The sequence below is a fragment of the Fundulus heteroclitus genome, chromosome 21 (genome assembly GCF_011125445.2).
Source record: "Fundulus heteroclitus isolate FHET01 chromosome 21, MU-UCD_Fhet_4.1, whole genome shotgun sequence".
Lineage (NCBI taxonomy): Eukaryota > Metazoa > Chordata > Actinopteri > Cyprinodontiformes > Fundulidae > Fundulus > Fundulus heteroclitus.
In genome coordinates, this window is record NC_046381.1 from 36821295 (window position 1) to 36839337 (window position 18043).

The following is an 18043-nucleotide window of genomic DNA, read 5'->3' on the forward strand; positions in this document are numbered from 1 at the left end:
TAATGTTCAGAAGCCCCCCCCCCCCAGACTTAAATCTAATGGTTAGGAAACAAACACAGACGAGTGGAGAACGGGGCGCCCCGACCAGTCCGTCTGCGTTGGGAACGACAGGAGTGTGATATGTTAGGAAGCATAAGGTCTGCTGCAGCCCTTTTCTCTCCGTTCATCCCTCTGTTCGTCTCTCCTGCTCTGCGTGAACAAACGGATGGAGGCGAGCCAGCGGTCCGTCCCGCCGCCGCAGCCGCCCGGCTTTAGGTCTCTGGGTTGGGCGTGGCCAGCAGCGGCACGTTGTCCCTCCTCCTCCTGCCCAGCGGGGGCCGCCTGTACTGCTCGCCGTCGGCCAGCGTCTGGGGCAGCGGCTTCCTCTTGCTCTCGGGCAGCAGCAGGATGGAGAGCACGGCCAGGAGCGCCAGAGACGAGTAGATGACGTGGTGCAGGAAGTAGCCGTAGTGGTTGCGCAGGTCCATGATGGGCGAGCTGAGGCGGCCCACGCAGCCCAGGGCGAGCACGGCGCCGACGCTGCAGCCCCTGGAAACACACATCGTCCTGTTCAGCTCACATCAGCAACACCGTTAACGTCCTGTTCACGTTAGGCTTAGCTGTGGAGCTATAGAGATTTGATCAGCTGTCCTATCACTGGTGGTAGAGTTAACTCAATCTGGATGCTTTCCTGGTAAAACTTTACGTTTTTAACAGTAGGTCATACATTTCTATAAGTAAAGATCAGAGACGTCCAGAAACTTTAATGTGTGTTTGGGATCAGTCCTGCTGGAACCCCCAATGATTCCTCTCGCTGTAGATTTGAGGCGACGTTAAATATTTATCTTGTTCGCTGCTCCATCTACTTTGTGAAAATGCAAAGTCAACCATGGGAAGCCAAACACCCCCCACCGTGTTTGTCAGCTGCTACATCGACTTCTCCTAGACGGCTACAGAAACCTCCGTCTCCTTCTAGACATCGTAGGCCTAGTTTTGTCTGACCGTTACATTTTCTCAGACTTTTACTGGATTTTTTTCATATGGGCAGCTTCAAATCTGTCAAATATTAATTCTGAAACTGGGCCTTAATTTTTCATCGGCACTTTACAGGTTCATGGCAATGTTAGATGTTTTTAGGAGAGGCCAGCCGTTGGTGGTTTCTGGGCTGCTTGTACTTGTTCTAAATATTTAGTTTGAATGATCAGAAGCTGTATTTACTGCCGTTTAGGTCAGGTGGTTGACAAGACAAGAAATGAATCCTAAATACACATTAAAAGTGGTTTATGAACGGAAAAACTGTCAATTTTGGCCTTAACGAAAACCTAAAATGTGTGGATCTAAAATCCACTCTTTCTCATCCTTCCTGTTTTATCAGACATTAACCCAGTTATAAGTGAGGAGTCTATCTTTATGTTTGAGCCTGTACGTCTAATTTTTTGAGCCCCTTTGCAGATCAATGTAAATCCATAATAGGTTCAAAGTGGTGCATTTAGTTCTTTTTGTCTAAAATCTGTTGTATGAATGTCCCTCCCAGAGAAAAATGGCTCAAATAAATCATTTAACGGCCAAAAGCAACATGAAATAGCAACCCAGATTAAACATTCAGTTCTGTTGTAATTGACATTCAGTTCAAATTGTAATTGAATTTAATCAAATTAGTTAACCAACTGGAAACTGATAAAGGGATCTAAAGTGAAGGACACAGATGCATTTAGAAAGAAATGTCTTTAAATCTTCTAAAAGCTCTTTGTTAACACGTGTTTTACAGGAACTTCCCATGAATTATTCTGGCCGTGTTAAAACAAGAAATATGGAGCAGATTCTAAAACTAAACGCACAATGGAGCACAGGTTCTCAGGTTTCAGTCTAACCAGTTTCTAAACGATTAAAAGAAAGAAAACGTGATCAGCCAACAAACTACTTTTGATTTTCAAGTAATTATTTCTTGAGATAAGGATCAACAAAGAGAGCAGCCGACCTTATCAGAGTCCAGCGTAGGTTATCCACACAGTTCACTGTGTTTTTGTATTTTCAGACTCATTCCTACATGAATGACGGACACAATTCCCTAAATGTTGTGTAGACACAGTAGTGTGTTATGAACACAAGCTGCAGTCTGGGCTCCATGAACCACAGCGTCATTATTTTTAACAGCGTTTTAACCCTTAATGGCTGAAAACCCATCTAGACTCACACACACAGTGGTACGTCCTGACGAGACGTGTCCTCTCCTGCCTCATGATGCATTTCATTGCAACGTTTTGATCCATTTCTGGGGTCTTTAGAGAGATAATCTGTACCTGTCAGAGCTCATGTTTCCTCTGTTAGGAGCTGCTGTGTTTATTACCTGATGACGGTGGGCATGATCTCTGCGGTGAAAAGGATGCAGAGGGAAGCGGTGGCTTGGGAGGAGAAGAGACCCAGCACAGAGAAAACCGTGATGGCCGTCTCACTCAGATCTGTCGGGGGGGACAAGAGAGACATCAGTGCTGATGGGCTCCGTTGACAACACGGAGGTGATGTGTTTCATATTAATAAGTACACTGCTGGAGCTCAACTTCCTGCTGCTTTAGGAGAAACAAGACCCCCCCCCCAGCAGTCCTATCAGTACCTAGTTAGTTGTTGACGTGAGATTAAAGCACGGCACCTGACACAGCTTTGACTTTGCTCTCACTGCAGTGTCCTACATAACCCGAGAGTCGTGTTTCTGGTCAGCCACAAGGGGGCGACAGAGACTCCAGAACGTGGAGACACACAGAGCGATGGAAAAGCAAAGAGCGCAGGTCGAACTTTTCCATGAGGCAAGCGAGACCCGCGCTCTTTTAATCCATTTCATAACGTATGAAGCTCAGTGTGACCCGGCGGGTAAATGAGTGACCAGATCTGGAGTTGGGACTTTAATCCCGACAAAAGCCTCCTTTAATCAGTCCACAAACAGCAGGAGGAGACGTGCAGGGAGATGAAAAGATGCTGTGTCCACCTAGTGGGACTATTAATAGCGTCCCCTGTTGGGGTGGGGGTTTATGCAGAAAAGCGAAGGCGAGGCTCCGCGCCGCCCTCTGAAGCCAGCTTACACTCCACGAGTCCAAGGAGGATCAAAGAGGCCAGGCCCGTCATCGTCATGAACAGCAGCAGGATGCCACGGCGACCGCACCTGTCCGCTGTGGCCCAGAGCAGCAGCCAGGCGCCGCCTCCCGCGCTCACGGACAGCAGGTAGGTCCAGTAGAAGCTGGGGGCGGTGCCTCTGACGTCGCCGCGGAACGAGCTGTAGCAGTGACTGATGCCGTGGGAGATGAATCTGAGGGGGAGAGAGCGTCAGCGTGAGCAGGTTTGGAGTCGGTCAGAGCGCCGGAGGGATGAAATATGAGACTGTGACAGGCACAAAGGACTGCGTCGGGGCTAAATGAATGCGGGATGACTTACGAGGTGAAGCCGAGGACGAACATGTTCTTCCAGATGTTCTTGCTGTGGAACAGCTCGGGGAAGGACAGCCGGGGACGGGAGGAGGGGGCCGGCTCTGACTCCAGCTCTGCAGGAGGCAAACAACACCGCTTCCATCGTTAACAGTGGAAAGGCCTTATTTTAACCACCGTAGTTTGTCTCCAAATACGAAGTCTGAAGAAAAGGAAATCATATTTTGAACCCAACAAACTGCCGTTTTAACTTAACTGTAGTTAAGAGATGCAAAATAAAGAGATTGATCTTTTTTCATTTTAAACCAGGGCTCCCACACATTACTTCTCTGAGATGCCGGTTCATCATGAAAAACACTTCCCACATAATCACTGTCACACATTCTGGGGTTGAATGAGGCACAAAGACAAGAAAAATAAAGTTTGTTTCCATAACTAATAAGGCAATGCAGCAGAGAGGTTTGTGCAAGATAAGAACGATGAAGTCGAAGCAAAGTTGACAAAACAGAGGCGACAGTGGAGAGAGCTGCAGCGGCAGTAAACTTATTTCCATGTAAATAAAGCCTGACCTAAGTTGTCTCCCACAGCAGCAGCAGCCTGTCATTACGTCTCATTATAGCTGCGTTACAATGCAGTTATAATGCTTTAAAAACAGTAAAACTTACCACAGCATCTCAGTTTCAGCATGTGTTTAACAAACAACGATTAAAATGGTTTGTGTCACACAGGAAATGAACAACTACTGTAATCCTGTTGCTGCTAATGTAATATAACATGATTGCTAAAGTTATGTCATGCGTAACATGTATTTATTAACAGGATTTTATTGCTTAAGTGGATACATACAATACATATCTATACATTTAAAAGTGTTTTCCGAGGGATTTTGGTGCAGAATATTAAAAACAATTAACAAAAATATTATAAACTAGATTTATTCCTGACAGTCGGCTCTTTACACAACAGCATGCTGACATTAGTCGGACCGTCTGCTCGGACAGCTCGCCTGCAGCCCGCTGCTTAACGCTCCCAAACATCGCTTTTTGTCTAAATGAGGGAAACGTGCAGAAGCTTTCCCTCCGCCAGCTAAAAGCTAGTTCACAGAAACAAGCAACACTGCACATCTCTGGAGAAAACCCCCGTTAATCTGACGCTAACCTGGCATCTCATAAACACTTCAAACCGTACGAACAGCAGCATTTACAGTCAGAGCTTCTTAAACCAGAGGAAAAACCAGACCACTGTAATGGATGTATGTCCCTGTAAAGGTGGGCAACATAACTGGAACATAGGCATGTGACACGTTACACCACCTTGGTGAACATACTGGGAAACAGTGCAGGCTTCATAAACCGGACGTCTGCTCGTGTCACCGGGTGTTGCGGAGCTAAACGAGCGGTAATGGACGTGTGTAAACCGACCTGTGAAGCTCTCGTCGTCCCTCAGCTCTCTGCTGGAGTTCCTCCTCTCGCCGAACGCGTTCATGTCGGCGGAGCGCTCCGACAGGAGGAGCCAGCGAGGGGACTCGGGGAACACGCCAGGAACGCTGCGGCAGAGGAGACCCAGATGAAAAAAAACAAACTTTAGCCGCCGCTGTAATCATCTGAACGCGGCCTCCATTCATTCCATCAAGCGTAAGAAATAAACAATGCGGCTCAGCGAGTGGTGCAATCCTTTAATCCTGTCTTATTAAAACTTGCAGATTAATTACCACAAATCTGCTGATAATCATTTTTAATTTGGCTGGAAGGAGCGGTGAAGGCGTGCCGTTCAGACGGGATCTGGCAGCAGCCGTTGAGTAACGCGGCCCTGATGTGTCCTGACATGAGCAAAGACTAGATCGGCACCACCTGACAAAGCCTTCTGAGAGCCAGCTGGCTGGCTGGAGGACACGCGCTCTTTTAATATCGAGGCCACGGTTCTGAGCAATAAAACAGATGGATGGTCGTACCCATAGCTGAGGAAGAGCGTCAGAGGGGCCGCTCCGGCTCCCAGCAGGCCCCTCCAGGACTGGCAGCCGAGGGCCACAGCCAGCAGCAGCAGCTCCCCTGCCACGGTCACGAGGCCGGCCAGCATGGTGGCCACCAGCCGCAGAGACGGCTCACAGAGCTCCAGACCTGCCGTGTGAGAAGACGTCATTATCCACGACTGACTAACAAACACATCCTCCTCTTTTTGCTGGAGCAGCTGAGTAATTACACGCGGATGTTTATAAGTTGACTCTTTAGACTCTGCTTCAAAGGGCCAATTAAAAGCTAATTGGGGATCTTTAACTAGGCGAGGCTGAACGGATGCGTCAGTCGGAGCTGCGTGAAAACACTTACTTCCACAAACAAGCAGACCTCAGGACGTGTGTGCGCCAACCAGATGGCCTGTTCATTGTGGAAATAAATTAGAATAAAGTACCTGGTCAAGGTATTTTGAAGCCTGGAACTTTATCCTGTTGTCACTTTGCAACCCTAAACTTTAACCCTTAAACGTTAACACAAAGCAGCAGATATAGTTGGGAAATCTAAGGAAAGCGATCCATTGCTTTTAAAAAATCGCAAAAATAGAAATCTGAAAAGTGTGCAGTGCATTTACATCTATCCTCGCTGAATCAATACCTTGTAGACGCTCCTTTTTGCTGCAGCAGCAAGTCATTTAAGGTGGAGTATGTTTCTACCGGCTTTACACATCTAGACACAGATTTTTCCCTCCCATCGTTTTCCACAATACCTCAAGCTCAATCAGACTGGATCAGTTTTAAAGTTTTGCCACATTTCTCTATTGCATTTAGACCTGGACTTTGACTAGGCCATTCTAATTCCCAAGTACACGTTAATCTAAGCAACATCTTGGTAGACCTGACTATTGAAGTGTTACCCTCCACCTCAGTCTAGGCCTGGACAATTAATGACATTTGCAATATAATCCCAACTTTAAAAAACTCAATTTCCAAAGCGCAGAGGTGTGCAATTTTCGGCTACGTAACAAAATAAATGGATCAGACGCGTCCTTCAGGTGTCAGTAATATGTTTAAAGTAGGTTTGCCTCCACATGGAAGGGAAGAGAGCTGCAGCAGTGAGATAATGTAATTTTATTACTTGTTTTAGAGTTTATATGATCAAACTTTATTACCTGAAACTTTCAGGAATCTCACTGTAGCATTAAGTACCTGTCAAACTCCTTAATACATAGACTTTGTACTGTATGTTGAACAAGCTATTCTCTTGAATAACAATATTTAGATTAATATTTAGACAGTTAAATTGTTTTAAATAGTTCTTGTTTATCTACAGGCCATTTTTTGATTCTTGTGGTTAATGCAGAGAATAGACAAAATTGTATCGCAATTATGGTGGAAATTTATGCAAATTTTCATTTTTGGCTAAATTGTACAGGCCTAGCTCAGTCTCAGTCTTTTTGCAGCCTTTAACAGGTTGTTGTTTTTTTTAAGAATCATTCTATATTTGTTTCCATCCATCTTCCTATCATCTCTGACCAGCTTCTCTGTCCTTACTGAAGAAGCATCCCCACAGCATGATGCTGCCACCACCATGATCCGTAGTTAGAACAGTGTGTAGACTGCCGTGTCTTGCTACGTTTCTAGTTGTGTCATTTGATGTAGGGCTATGAAATCAAAAGAGGCTTAGTAGAAATGCATGCCGCACTTTTCAGATTTTATTCGTTTCAAATGATGTCTGTGGTTTACAATCTCAATCATGTTGGCCTATCACCTGAAATCCTAATCAAATTCCAGGTTTAGGTTGTCATGTAACAAAATGTGTTAAAGTCTCTGTGGTCTGAATAGGTTTAAAAAGCACTGCATCAATTGTTGGTGTCAGGAAACGCTGTAAAGCAGCACAAATCCTAAATGAAACCCCAAACTTTCTAAAGCCATCCCATCACTTTAGTCATCACTTTAGTTCCCTTTTAATTACGCTCTAGTTAGTAATTCCTTGCATGTCCTGGGCCTCCGGAGCTTATTAGGCCTCATAAATATGTGACAGAGAAATTGTTACGGCCAGTTCTCACCAGCACTGCCTAAAACATTACAGCTAGTCCCTGAATTACAGAAAAAGACCAACGTGTTGCTGCAGCTACGGTCAACAAATAAAAAATAAATAAACAGTGAGACCAACTGGAATATTTTTCTTAAGGGCGTCTTATCGGGCTCATTAAGAAGGAATACTTACGGGTGATATACAGAGTCAGATAGACGCCTGCACTGGCAGCGGCCAGGCAGAAACGCATGACGATGAAGATGGACGGGTACGGAGAGACGCACACCAGCACCCCAAACACCACCGACAGGGTCAGAGAGATCAGCAGGGTCCTGGACCTGCCCAGCCTGCAGGGACACGGACATACAGAGGTGCAGCTCAGACACATTTCAGCTAAAACCAGGATAAAACAAGAGATGGAAGACACAGATATAGCAAGGAGCCATCCTGTGGCATGTACACGTGTATATACCATGAGTTAATACTGCTTAATTGTGTCCTTCAGCTTTAAAAGAGCTGATTTCAGAAAAAAAAAAAGTTCAAATTTCACTTATCGCTTCTTCAAACCAAGGAAGCTCAACTAATCAATAATAACCGTAAGTCAAGGTGATAATTTGCCAATATTTATCTGAATTACGGTTTGGGAGTCAGCTGTTTCCTGCAGCGGGCTCGTCTTTGGGTACCCCGAGGAGGCGGCATTAAATTACTGCCTTAGCAAACACACGCCGTGCTCAGCTGGTCAGGAAATGAATGAGAGCTATTAGCTGATTGAAACCTGCACCTCTCTCTCTCTCTCTCTCTCTCTCTCTCTCTCTCCCAGCTAGCTGGAAGCTGCAGGGCGTGGAGACGGGGACTAAGCCACGGCCGGCGACTTGTTGACGTAGGTAAAGAGCCAAGCTTCAGAAAAACAGCCTCACCCCACAGTCCTTTCTGCTCTAAGCTCTATACTTGATACACTGCAGCAAAGAAAGCGCTTTTCTCCAGAAAACTGTCAAACATAGACTTATTCGTTGGACTTCCGGTCAGAGAGGCATGATTTGAGGCCTCTGCTGCTCTACAGTCCACCGACTCTATGACTCCCTGTTGGTGAAGCAAGGCTGGGATGCAGCTGCTCAGGCGCTAAAGCCCGCTCTTTGAGGTGCTTCGTTCTCTTCCTCAGCTAATCTCAAGGCCACGCCACGTTTGGAAGCGTGAAGCTACTGACTCTGCAGAAAGGCGCCGACCTCAGCATAGAAACGGAGGATCAGCGGTTTATGGCTGTCCATCTCAGTCACTACGACTTTACCGTACCGCTAACAGCTGCCCCTGACATACTTAGCAGACATTAAATTTAAAGTTTCATACATTTCCGCATTTTCAACGGGATTGTTTTCAGTCCGTCTAGGAACTTGTGTTAGTTTCTCTTCGTTCCGCGGTCTCTGTCCGCTGCGACGTAATTACCTGTCGGCCGCGTACCCCAGGCCGAGGCAGCCAGTCAGGACGCCCAGGATGAAACACACCTCCTCCACGGGAACCAGCCAGTACTGGCCGCACACCAGATCCCACTGCACAGACACAGAGAGACTGTCAGAGATGGCCATTTCCGTTTATTACTGTCTTTTGGTTTTTCACAAAGGTCACAGTCAATGAGCCTGGGGAGCATCAGGAGATTGTTAGAGCGAACAGAAAGCTGTAGTGAAACCACTGAACGGCCCCTGATATCAGACTAATACAGGGCCTAGGAGAGAAGAGAAGAAGGATTAGAACAGGAAAGCTGCCTTTAACTCTCGTTCATCAGACCCAGGAAGCTGCGTTACGGACGGCGTGCTACTATAACCGTGGATGACTGTGAGGAAAACGCCGCATCGTCACACACGTCCGTTTGCTGCATCACTGTGAGACGAACGCCGGCGGCGACAAAAGGTCGACGCGCTTTTGTTTGAACACAACAGATTTCTGCTCCCAGTTCAGAGTTTCAATCTGTTTGTATTGATCCACTGATTTGCATTTTCAGCCGAGCTCTGCTGAGGCAGAAAAAAAAAAAGGGAAAACGGTTTTAATGGTCCGGGCTAAGGGGAGTCAGCGCAGAGGCCTGAACATTAAGAGGCCTCGCACGATTGGAGACAGAACACACACAGAGGGGCCCCGCCGCCACGTAACATCGGCCGCCCTGTTGCCGGGGCGACGGGATCACAACAAGCGCACGGCGGGCTGGAATGCCCCGCGCGACAGGAGCGGAGCGGGAATGAGAGCAGACGGGTTCCTAGAGTCCCCCGACCGGTCCGGTGAGAGCAGAGAAAACAAAGCGTCGCGCTACAAGGCTTCCTTTGTTTTCTGCTCTGATCTCTTGGTAAATACAAGCCTGGTCACTTTTAGAGCCGCTCAAAAGTCTTTATGCTGGTCCGCGCTGAGTCGCAGTACAAGCACGGTGTCTGCAGTACTCTGCTGGGATTACATGTGACGAAGCAGTGCATGATGGGGAGGTAGAAGATGCTGTTCTACATGATCTTTACCAATAAGCTATTCAGCCACCGTCTATCCACGTAAATAAAACCCAGAGCAACCAGCCGCCTTCAGGGCTCCCCTTGTTAGTGAATGGGTTCGTCTTTGTGTCATTTCAGTTTTCAGGACGAGTCCAGCTGTTCTGAGGAGGCCTGAGACGTTTGTATGAGAGAACATTTAGAGAACAGGCAGCGGCGTGAAGACCCAGGAACCCAGCAGGCAGGTCAGGGAGAGAAGCTGTGGAGGAGATTTAAGCAGGGTTAGGTCTTACAACAACAACAAAAACCATGAGATCTGGACATTTAGCGGTGAACCGGTTAATCCGTCGTCTGAAAACATGGCAGGCTAGGGAATGGAGAGAATGAATTCATTAGAGTGACTGGAGGAGCTGCAGAGATCGGCAGCTCAGGTGGGAGAGCATGTTGAGGTACAGAACAAACTGGCTGGTTGTAGACTCTTCAAAATTTAGCTTAAAAAAAAAAACTTTGTTGCCAAAAAAAAACAACCAAACAAACCATGAGTGGATCAGTTTGCCACAAGCCTCCATGCAAACCACTGTGTGTGGAGGAAAACACTGCCAATCACCCTGAACACACCATCTTCCCTGCCATGAAACACGGTGGTGGCAGCAGCATCCTGCGGGGATGCTTGCCTTTAAGCAGGGAGAGAGGAGTGGATGGGAAGATGAAAAATCGGTCAGAGGCTGGCAAAAACAAACAACTCAAAGCATATCCACCTGCTAAAAATCACCCAACGCTCTAAATGGAGGTGGAAACCTGTGGCAAAACCTGAAAAACTGCAGGTCAGACGCTCTTCCTGCTAATCTGACTGACATTAACATTTTCCTGCAGCTGTTCTGTAACAATGTAGTGCTGTCAGCCTCTATCACTACTAACGGTAACAGACTTAAAAGGTGGTTCTGCAAAAGGTGGGGCTCAGAGGAGACGGATACCGACGCAAAGCCCACTTTTCCGTAGCTCCATCTGCGCCACCAGCCTATTAGGAGGGGTTACACTGCGTGGAGGTGGCCGATACTCATGGAGCAGTGTTGGGGATAAAGAGGACCAGGAGCCTGTCCCCTCTCTCTCTCTCTCTCTTGTTAACCACACTGCCGCCTCGGGCCAGTGAAGCTGCACAAGGAGGAAAAGATCGCACACAGACAGCAGAGCGTCCTGTCTGTAACCCCGCTGCTCAACGCTTTTACAACACGGACGCTTTTGCATCCAAGTGCCTCCCTTGGCAGCGTTTGAGCGTCCTCCGTTTGCTGCAGTGGTGTGGGTGGATTACCGGCACGCTGCCCTAACACCGTGGACTGGAGCACTGGGTGTGGTTCTTACAGCAGCGCGGTCAGAAATGGCAGAGGACACTGAGAGTTTTCAGGGTATTATTCACGCTGCAGAGGCAGAAGCATGTAGAGAGGAAGGCGGAGCACAGATATTAGCAGCTTCTGCTTTAATTACAGGAGAGAAGTCGGCTGAATGGCTGCACAGGCAGAGTTGCGCCCTTGAGCCTGAGGTGCCCAAGGCTGTGGAAGCAAATGATTAATGCTGCCCCGAACCAGTCATGTAAACACGAACGGAGAGCAACGAGGGGAAAGAGGAACCCTTTTTACTGCGTGCCACATCGCGCCTAATAAAGATTTCATGGATTTCTCACAGAAGGCCTTAGCGGCCCGCGCAGCGATCCTAAAAAATGTGTTCTGAGTCCGCCGCTTCCTCGACTTGAGCTGACACGTCAGATCGGGTTTGCAGAGGTCATGACCTGAGCGCGCACCCCCTCAGCGTTAGCAGGCGCTCGGTAGCATGAAGAGCATGAAGCTCCTCAGAGGGAAGCTCTCTGATGACCTCACCTGGCCAGAAAGCACTGCTAGGGTCGAGAAGCCGGCCCAGCAGAGAGCCAGCCGGCAGCATCACAGCATCCAGCAGAGCCCTGAAGGGGAGCGTGTCAATGGACCGCCCTGCAGAGGAGAGCGAGGGGAGCTCTAAGGGTCACTGGAGCATCCTTGTCCTTTCCATTAGATCTGCTTCACGTTTGCTGCAGAAACACGGCTTTGGGCGTGGCCAGACCCCTCAGACCCGATCGGGACCAAAAGGTCAGAGCAGAACCGCCAGAGTCCTGCATGGTTTCTGCCTTAAGCTGCTAAAAGGCTGAACTGCTGTTAGGACTGGGCTCATTATGTCTTCCCCAGTTTGTTTGTTGTAAAAATACAAAGAAAAGCAGAAGCACCACTACTGACTTGCACTGTGTGCTTTGGTGAAGTGTGTGGTTTAGTACGAAAATAAGCAGAATAGCCCCTGAAGTCTGACTCCAAAGATGCAAAGTTGGAGGTTCCTCACCAATCCGGACCTCAAAATCCAATATGGCTGCCAGGTGTCTGAAACATAGTGGAAGCTGAAGCATTACCCTGTTAGTTTGTGCTTCTGCTGTTTGATCCAGAGCGCTGTTCAACTTCTGGAGGTGACCATGGTTAAAACAGTGTTTCAAGTATAAAAGGTAAAGAAAAAGATTGATAATGACATATTAGCAGCTAGCAGCATTTAGCAGCTAGCAGCATTTAGCAGCTAGCAGCATTTAGCAGCTAGCCAGGTCGAGGAGCACAAGTACTAGCCAAGATGTCAAGTCAGATTCAAGTTCTGCCACCAGCACTTGTTCCTGGTTAATCGTCCTCCACTTGAGTCTTGATTCTGAGTTCTTCTAATATAAGGCGACCAGATTTATCAAATGACAACCTGGGACACATCCAGCTACATGGGGTTGTTGATGGTGTGCCTGGCTCACTGGGCAGGCACCCAGCTCCTTACACTTCAGTGATCTGGTTGACCGCAGCCAGGTCACTTAAAGGTATAGTCCGTGATTTTTCCGGAATTGTAAGTAAGAAGCACAAGTCCCTTTCTGAAAAACTGTACACGCACAAAACATCGCTAAAACTTTTCCAAATCCCCTTTGGTCTTATTTCTTTCTACTGAGACCTTCCTCTTCTTCTCATGAACTTGTATGCGGTTTGCTTCTTGTGACTCTCAGCCATTTTCAAAGTATACAGTGAAAGTAGCAGAGCTACAATGAACTGCTAACGCCCAAGCTAAGCAGATACATAAACACTAGAAGTGCGCATGAGCAGCCAGTAAGCAGAAACTGGCGTTACATGAGCACCTCAGAATGACTGGCATGTGGGACAACCAATAGATAACGCGATAGGAACTCAAGGGACAGAGGGGGCGTGGCCAGGACCAGACATGAAGGCATCTGATTGGTCCCTTCTGTTCAGAGAGATGTAATTTTTTAACCTCCTTTTCCTGAATTCATAATGTCTTGACTACCCAGGATGGAAGGACGAGTTTACCCAGAATAACAAAAAGTGTTTCTGGACAGGATTACTAACACGCAACATTTTTTTTCATTCATAAGACGTAACCGGGGACTTTTCTGGCCTCTCTTGAGCAGTTTATTGTCTTGCAGCAGAGGGCAATAAGCCTGAACAATTCATCCTTTTGGCTGGTTAACGCTACACTTGAGCTACCGTTGGTGAATTTGCTTCATATTTACTTCAGAAGTCCCTGAGGGTGAGGCGAGGAAACAGAAGCTCGCCCCGATGGTTTCACACTAATCTGCTTTGCAGCCAAGAGAAAAGCCCCTCTGTTTGGTTGTATGCTTTTACAAGCGTACAATGAAATGCCAAAAATTAGATTTGCTTCTCATGAAACCTCTGAACTGAGCCAGGCAGCACTTCTAATCTTGAGAGTGAAAGGAGGAACAGTTTCCCCGACTATTACATTACTGCCCCCCCCCCCCCCCCCTCACCACCACCACCACCCTTATGGTGCCATAACAGAATGGTTAAAGGCTACATGTCTTTTACAACATGTCTAAACTTCTTCTTTTATTAAATAAACTCAGCAGCCCAGTGGGGCTTATCCTGTTTACACAATGATATGACATACAGTCCTTTTCAGCCTATATGGTAAATCTTTTTAACATTTAATAGCCAAAAATGTTTGCATACTAAAAATCCAGTATTTAGAGCTTTTCAGAAATATGTACCCATGATTTTGAGATATTGTGCACTTATTTATAACAAGCAATATTTAATTCAAAAGTCAAATTACATTTTTGTTCTAATAATGCCATTGTTATCTTTATTTTTAATTTCATTTCTAAAGATGCTATTTCCAGCTGAACGCCGGGGTTGTTACTTCCTGTGTTGCTTTCCAATCTTCTTAAAACAGACCCTGACTCTAAGTTTAACTCAATAAGTGAGTCTGAATTAGATTCTTAATCCTTGATTTTTCTTAATTTGGCATTTTTTAGCTGAAGGAAACTGAGCTGCGTAGAACCGGCGGCTTTAAAGATGGTGACTGTCTACGCAGTCATCCGTGTTCCCTCGGCCAATCTGAACCGAAACAACGCCAAATGTCATCGATAACATTATTTTAGCTTCTGCGACTTAATAGTCGTTGTTTTCAACTTTTTCATCTCTATCGTTGTATTCTTGGTTTTGTTTATACCAACCACCATGGCTCAATTTACCTGGTGGTTGTTAGAAACTCCTGTCGAAGCACCAGAAACCAGTAATACCCGACAGAACCAGTAACACCGTCCTCTGAATGGCTGAGAAAATGCCCGGTTAGCATTAGTACATTATTTATCTTTTACATGGTCAATGAGATCAGAAACAGAGCTGTGAGGACTACAGTCTCCAGCATCCTCTAATTAACACGTTACTATGGTACTCTAACCCACCTGGCCGCCCAGCCTTTCACAGACCAGCCAAAAGAGGGGGTTTGGAAAATTGTGTAAAAAACAAACAAAAAAACATTTACTACAAACCATAGAGGGAGAGAAAGGATAGAATCTCCCTGATTGGTGACGCCTAATCAACGCAGACACGGAGCAAGGCGGCACATTTTCACAGCAACTCCTGATCCAGCGAATCTTGAGTTAAACAAAGTGCAGGAAGCGGCACGTCGCCAATTAGGAGGAGCCGGGGCTCGGCATATTTTCCCTCATCATATTTAAAACCAACGAAAGCCAAGGCCCGCATGGAGCGTTCTGCGTGTGATCCTGTTTAACGCTCACGTTCCTAAGGCGGGACTCTCTCGGTCGTCCCTTGAGTCCAAACACAACTTTGTGAGGCTGAACCCACGTTTAGCACAACGCTGCAGAAACGGAAGCTGCGCGCTCAGCAAGACTCTGCTGTGGAGGCAAGGTGGGGGGGGAGAAGGTTTTCTGCATTTAAAGCTGCATTTAAAGGCAGATTGGGCCCGCCGAGGCTGACGCTTTACCTCAGTCACGATGTTGCTCTTCAGCCCCTCGGTGACGTTGTAGTCCCACCCGGCCTCGCAGTCCACCGTGGCCGACTGGCTGCTGTTGACGTACTGCTTGCACTGGGACGGGCTGCCGGTCTCCCCGGGCCTCGCCCCCTTCTCCCAGGGCAGGGAGGCGTTCAGCGCCTCCGGCGACGGCGTCGGGCCCGGCAGGCGGCAGCGGTGGGGGGGGGAGAGGGTGAGCAGGGGGTCGGAGGAGAGCAGGAAGGCCAGGAAGAGGTTGGGCAGGATGGAGAGCGCGATCAGCACGCGCTGCTTCTTCCGGCCCAGGGCCAGCACCATCACCTCACCTGTGGGAGGCAGCGAGGGCGGGGCCGGCATGGAGGAGGAGGACGGGGCCGGGGACGACGGAACCGGGGACGAGGGCAGGGAAGGGGGAGGCGGCGGGCATGGGGAAGGGGAGACGAGGGGAGGGGAGTCTGGGGAGGTCATTGTTTGTGGGGCGGACGTTGGAGAAGGCTGGAGGTCCAGAGGCGGAATGGGAGGCAGAGGCCTGTGAGCAAACAGATCACACAGCAATGTTTACAAAGCAAAGCTGAAAAAGAGACGCCGTGTCGTCGGCTCTCAGGGTCAGCAAGAGTATATTGTTAGATTCAAACACTTAACAGCAACATTTATAGCCCCTATAGGTACATCACTCCTACTCCTACGTCTCCTCACGGTAACACGCAGGAAACTCACTTTGGTTAAATGGGCTTTCCACATAAAATCCCAATAAAATAAGGTAGCTACTGTAAAACGGAGGAAAAAAAGGTTTCCCAAGGCCATGCATGTTACTCAACAGAGCATTGATTAAACACAGACAGCGGTGGATCCTACGTTTCCCATAATGCAACCTATTCCAGAGGCAATCAGACCCCCTTAACTGAGTTACTATTCCCCACCCAAAAAAAGAGAGAGATTCACATCTAAACCATGACCTTCAAACTCACCTGCTTACCCGTTGGAGCAATTTGCAGGTGAAACCGGCGCTAATCTGTTGGAAAGACTTTTACGTGACGCGGCTCACGTGTCAGACCTGGACGCCGTGCTTTAGGCCTTATGGGAAGCTAAGAGGGACACGTTGGATGAGGTTTAACTATTCTAACAGCCTGTAACAAATAACTACAACAGTTTTTATAAGAACCTTTCTTATTACTGTTCTAATACAGTCTATACCATGGTCTGGGCGAATACTCGATTCTGATTGGCTGCAGGGTGTCCGTTAGAAAGTGCACCTGTAAAAAAGTTCCGGTCAAACAGCCTGATTGCTCTAAATTATTGCGCTAGCTCAAGCGTAAGCGTCCGGGGCCAGAGCTGCTGGTTCTGGTCACAACCAGAGACGTCAAATCTCTTCTTGTGAAAAATTTACAATGTTAACAGTGGAAAAACAACTTTCAAGTAATAATAATTGATTTAATATTTACTGCTTTCGTAAGCGACCGTGGCGTAAGCGGGATGATGCCCTGCGAGGCGTCAATTTATCAGAAATGTAATGGACTTGGCGTCGGACGGTTCAGGCCTCCGCGTCGCCCATTAATCTCTGATAATGGACGCCTCGTCGGGCATTATCCCGTTTATGCCGATGTGCCTGAAACTGCAGGGAGTCACGCCTCAGGCGGGACATGGTAGCGGCAGCATCATGGTGTGGGGGGGTGGGGGTGGGGGGGGAGCTGGTGAGACATGCGTGGTATGAAGTCTGATGCTGCTTGGTGCCAAAAGTGCATCACCGGCTGAACCGCACAATCCCGTCCTGCTGCATAGCATGCTGGCAGCGGGACATACCGCTGCAGAGCCACCGCTGAGACCTGACACAGGAGAGGCCATTACGGCTCTAAAGGAGACAGAGAGCATGGCAGGGGGCCCCTGACCTGGCACCGGGACAGCGTGTCTGTCCACACGGGGCTCCTTCAGGAGTTACCGTGTTTTCCTTCCACAGGAAGTCTAACAGAGCAGGAATCCCACGGGGTTACATAAGAGCTCCCTTTTCTGTTTTTTTTTTTTTTTTTTTTTTTTTTACAGGGGTTGGAGGGGGAAGGACGTGGAAGGAATGTAAGACACGGGGCCAAGCTGGCTGGCCCCTGGGAAGAGGGAGCAGCGCTGTGGAGACACCTGCCCCGCGACGCCAAACAGCTGCAAACAGATGTTTGCCTCACAACCTCTGCGTGGATAAACACAGACCCCCCCCCCCCCCCTTACCCCCACTCACCGTTCACTAAAAGGCTGTTAAATGAGAGCCAGCGAGAGCCCGTTGTTTCCTCCAGACGTCCATAACATCGCGGTGTCACACGGGACTTTCAGCACATCCGCCGTTTCTCGGCTGCGCCTCGGTGCCAGCCTGCGTCCTCCGACATCCGAGCGGACATGTCTGTCCTGGAGCCGCGCCGCTTCGGCTTCTGATGTCACTGGACGGCTGTCAGTCCGGAGCTCCGCCGCTCGGACATGTGACGTTCCCCGCCACCGAGGGATGCTGCACTCCCCGCTCCTTGTTCCAGCCGTCACCGCTCTCTCTCTCTCTCTCTCTCTCTCCCTCTCCCTCCCCGGTGTAAGCGTTGCTGTGTTAGTCCAAGTTTCCGAGCGACGACATTACGGCGTGAGACGAGATGAATGGCTCCGGAAGTGCGCGCGACATCACGTTAGAGCGGAACGCGTCGACAGGCGGACAAAGAGCGGGTGGGAAACTGCGGAGAGCCGCCTGTTTAGAGGGAGCAGCTCCACCGGCGGCGCGGAGCTCTTCGTGTAGAATCGGCTAAAACCGTGAAGACACGCGTCTCCTAGCAACCCTGCTGCCGAAGATCGTGTTGAAGGACTGATGATTTACTCGGTGACAAAAAGGGACTAGTGGGAGGCTACCCTCAAATAAATGGGGGGGAAAAAGAATAAA

The 18043-nt window shown here is 48.3% G+C and overlaps 1 protein-coding gene across 1 annotated transcript; it reads right to left on the bottom strand.

Annotated features, from left to right (window-relative positions):
- On the bottom strand, positions 1–17894 carry slc22a17 (solute carrier family 22 member 17). The gene is made up of 10 exons (XM_036125253.1): positions 17369–17894; positions 15139–15673; positions 8819–8922; positions 7571–7725; positions 5344–5509; positions 4814–4938; positions 3403–3508; positions 3054–3277; positions 2327–2438; positions 1–528 (listed from the first exon to the last, which is right to left on the bottom strand). Exons 2-10 carry the CDS (start codon positions 15610–15612, stop codon positions 252–254), a joined length of 1743 nt encoding a protein of 580 aa, XP_035981146.1. The 5' UTR covers positions 15613–15673; positions 17369–17894; the 3' UTR covers positions 1–251.
- Positions 17895–18043: the final 149 nt, after the last annotated feature.

Excerpts from the sequence above, each read along its gene's own strand:
- slc22a17 (XM_036125253.1), bottom strand. The coding sequence starts at position 15,612 with ATGACCTCCCCAGACTCCCCTCCCCTCGTCTCCCCTTCCCCATGCCCG. Across the intron at positions 4,939-5,343 it reads ACGCTCTTCCTCAGCTATGG|CGTTCCTGGCGTGTTCCCCG; the intron begins GTACGACCATCC and ends CCTCTGCCGCAG. Across the intron at positions 3,278-3,402 it reads TTCGTCCTCGGCTTCACCTC|ATTCATCTCCCACGGCATCA; the intron begins GTAAGTCATCCC and ends TCTCCCCCTCAG.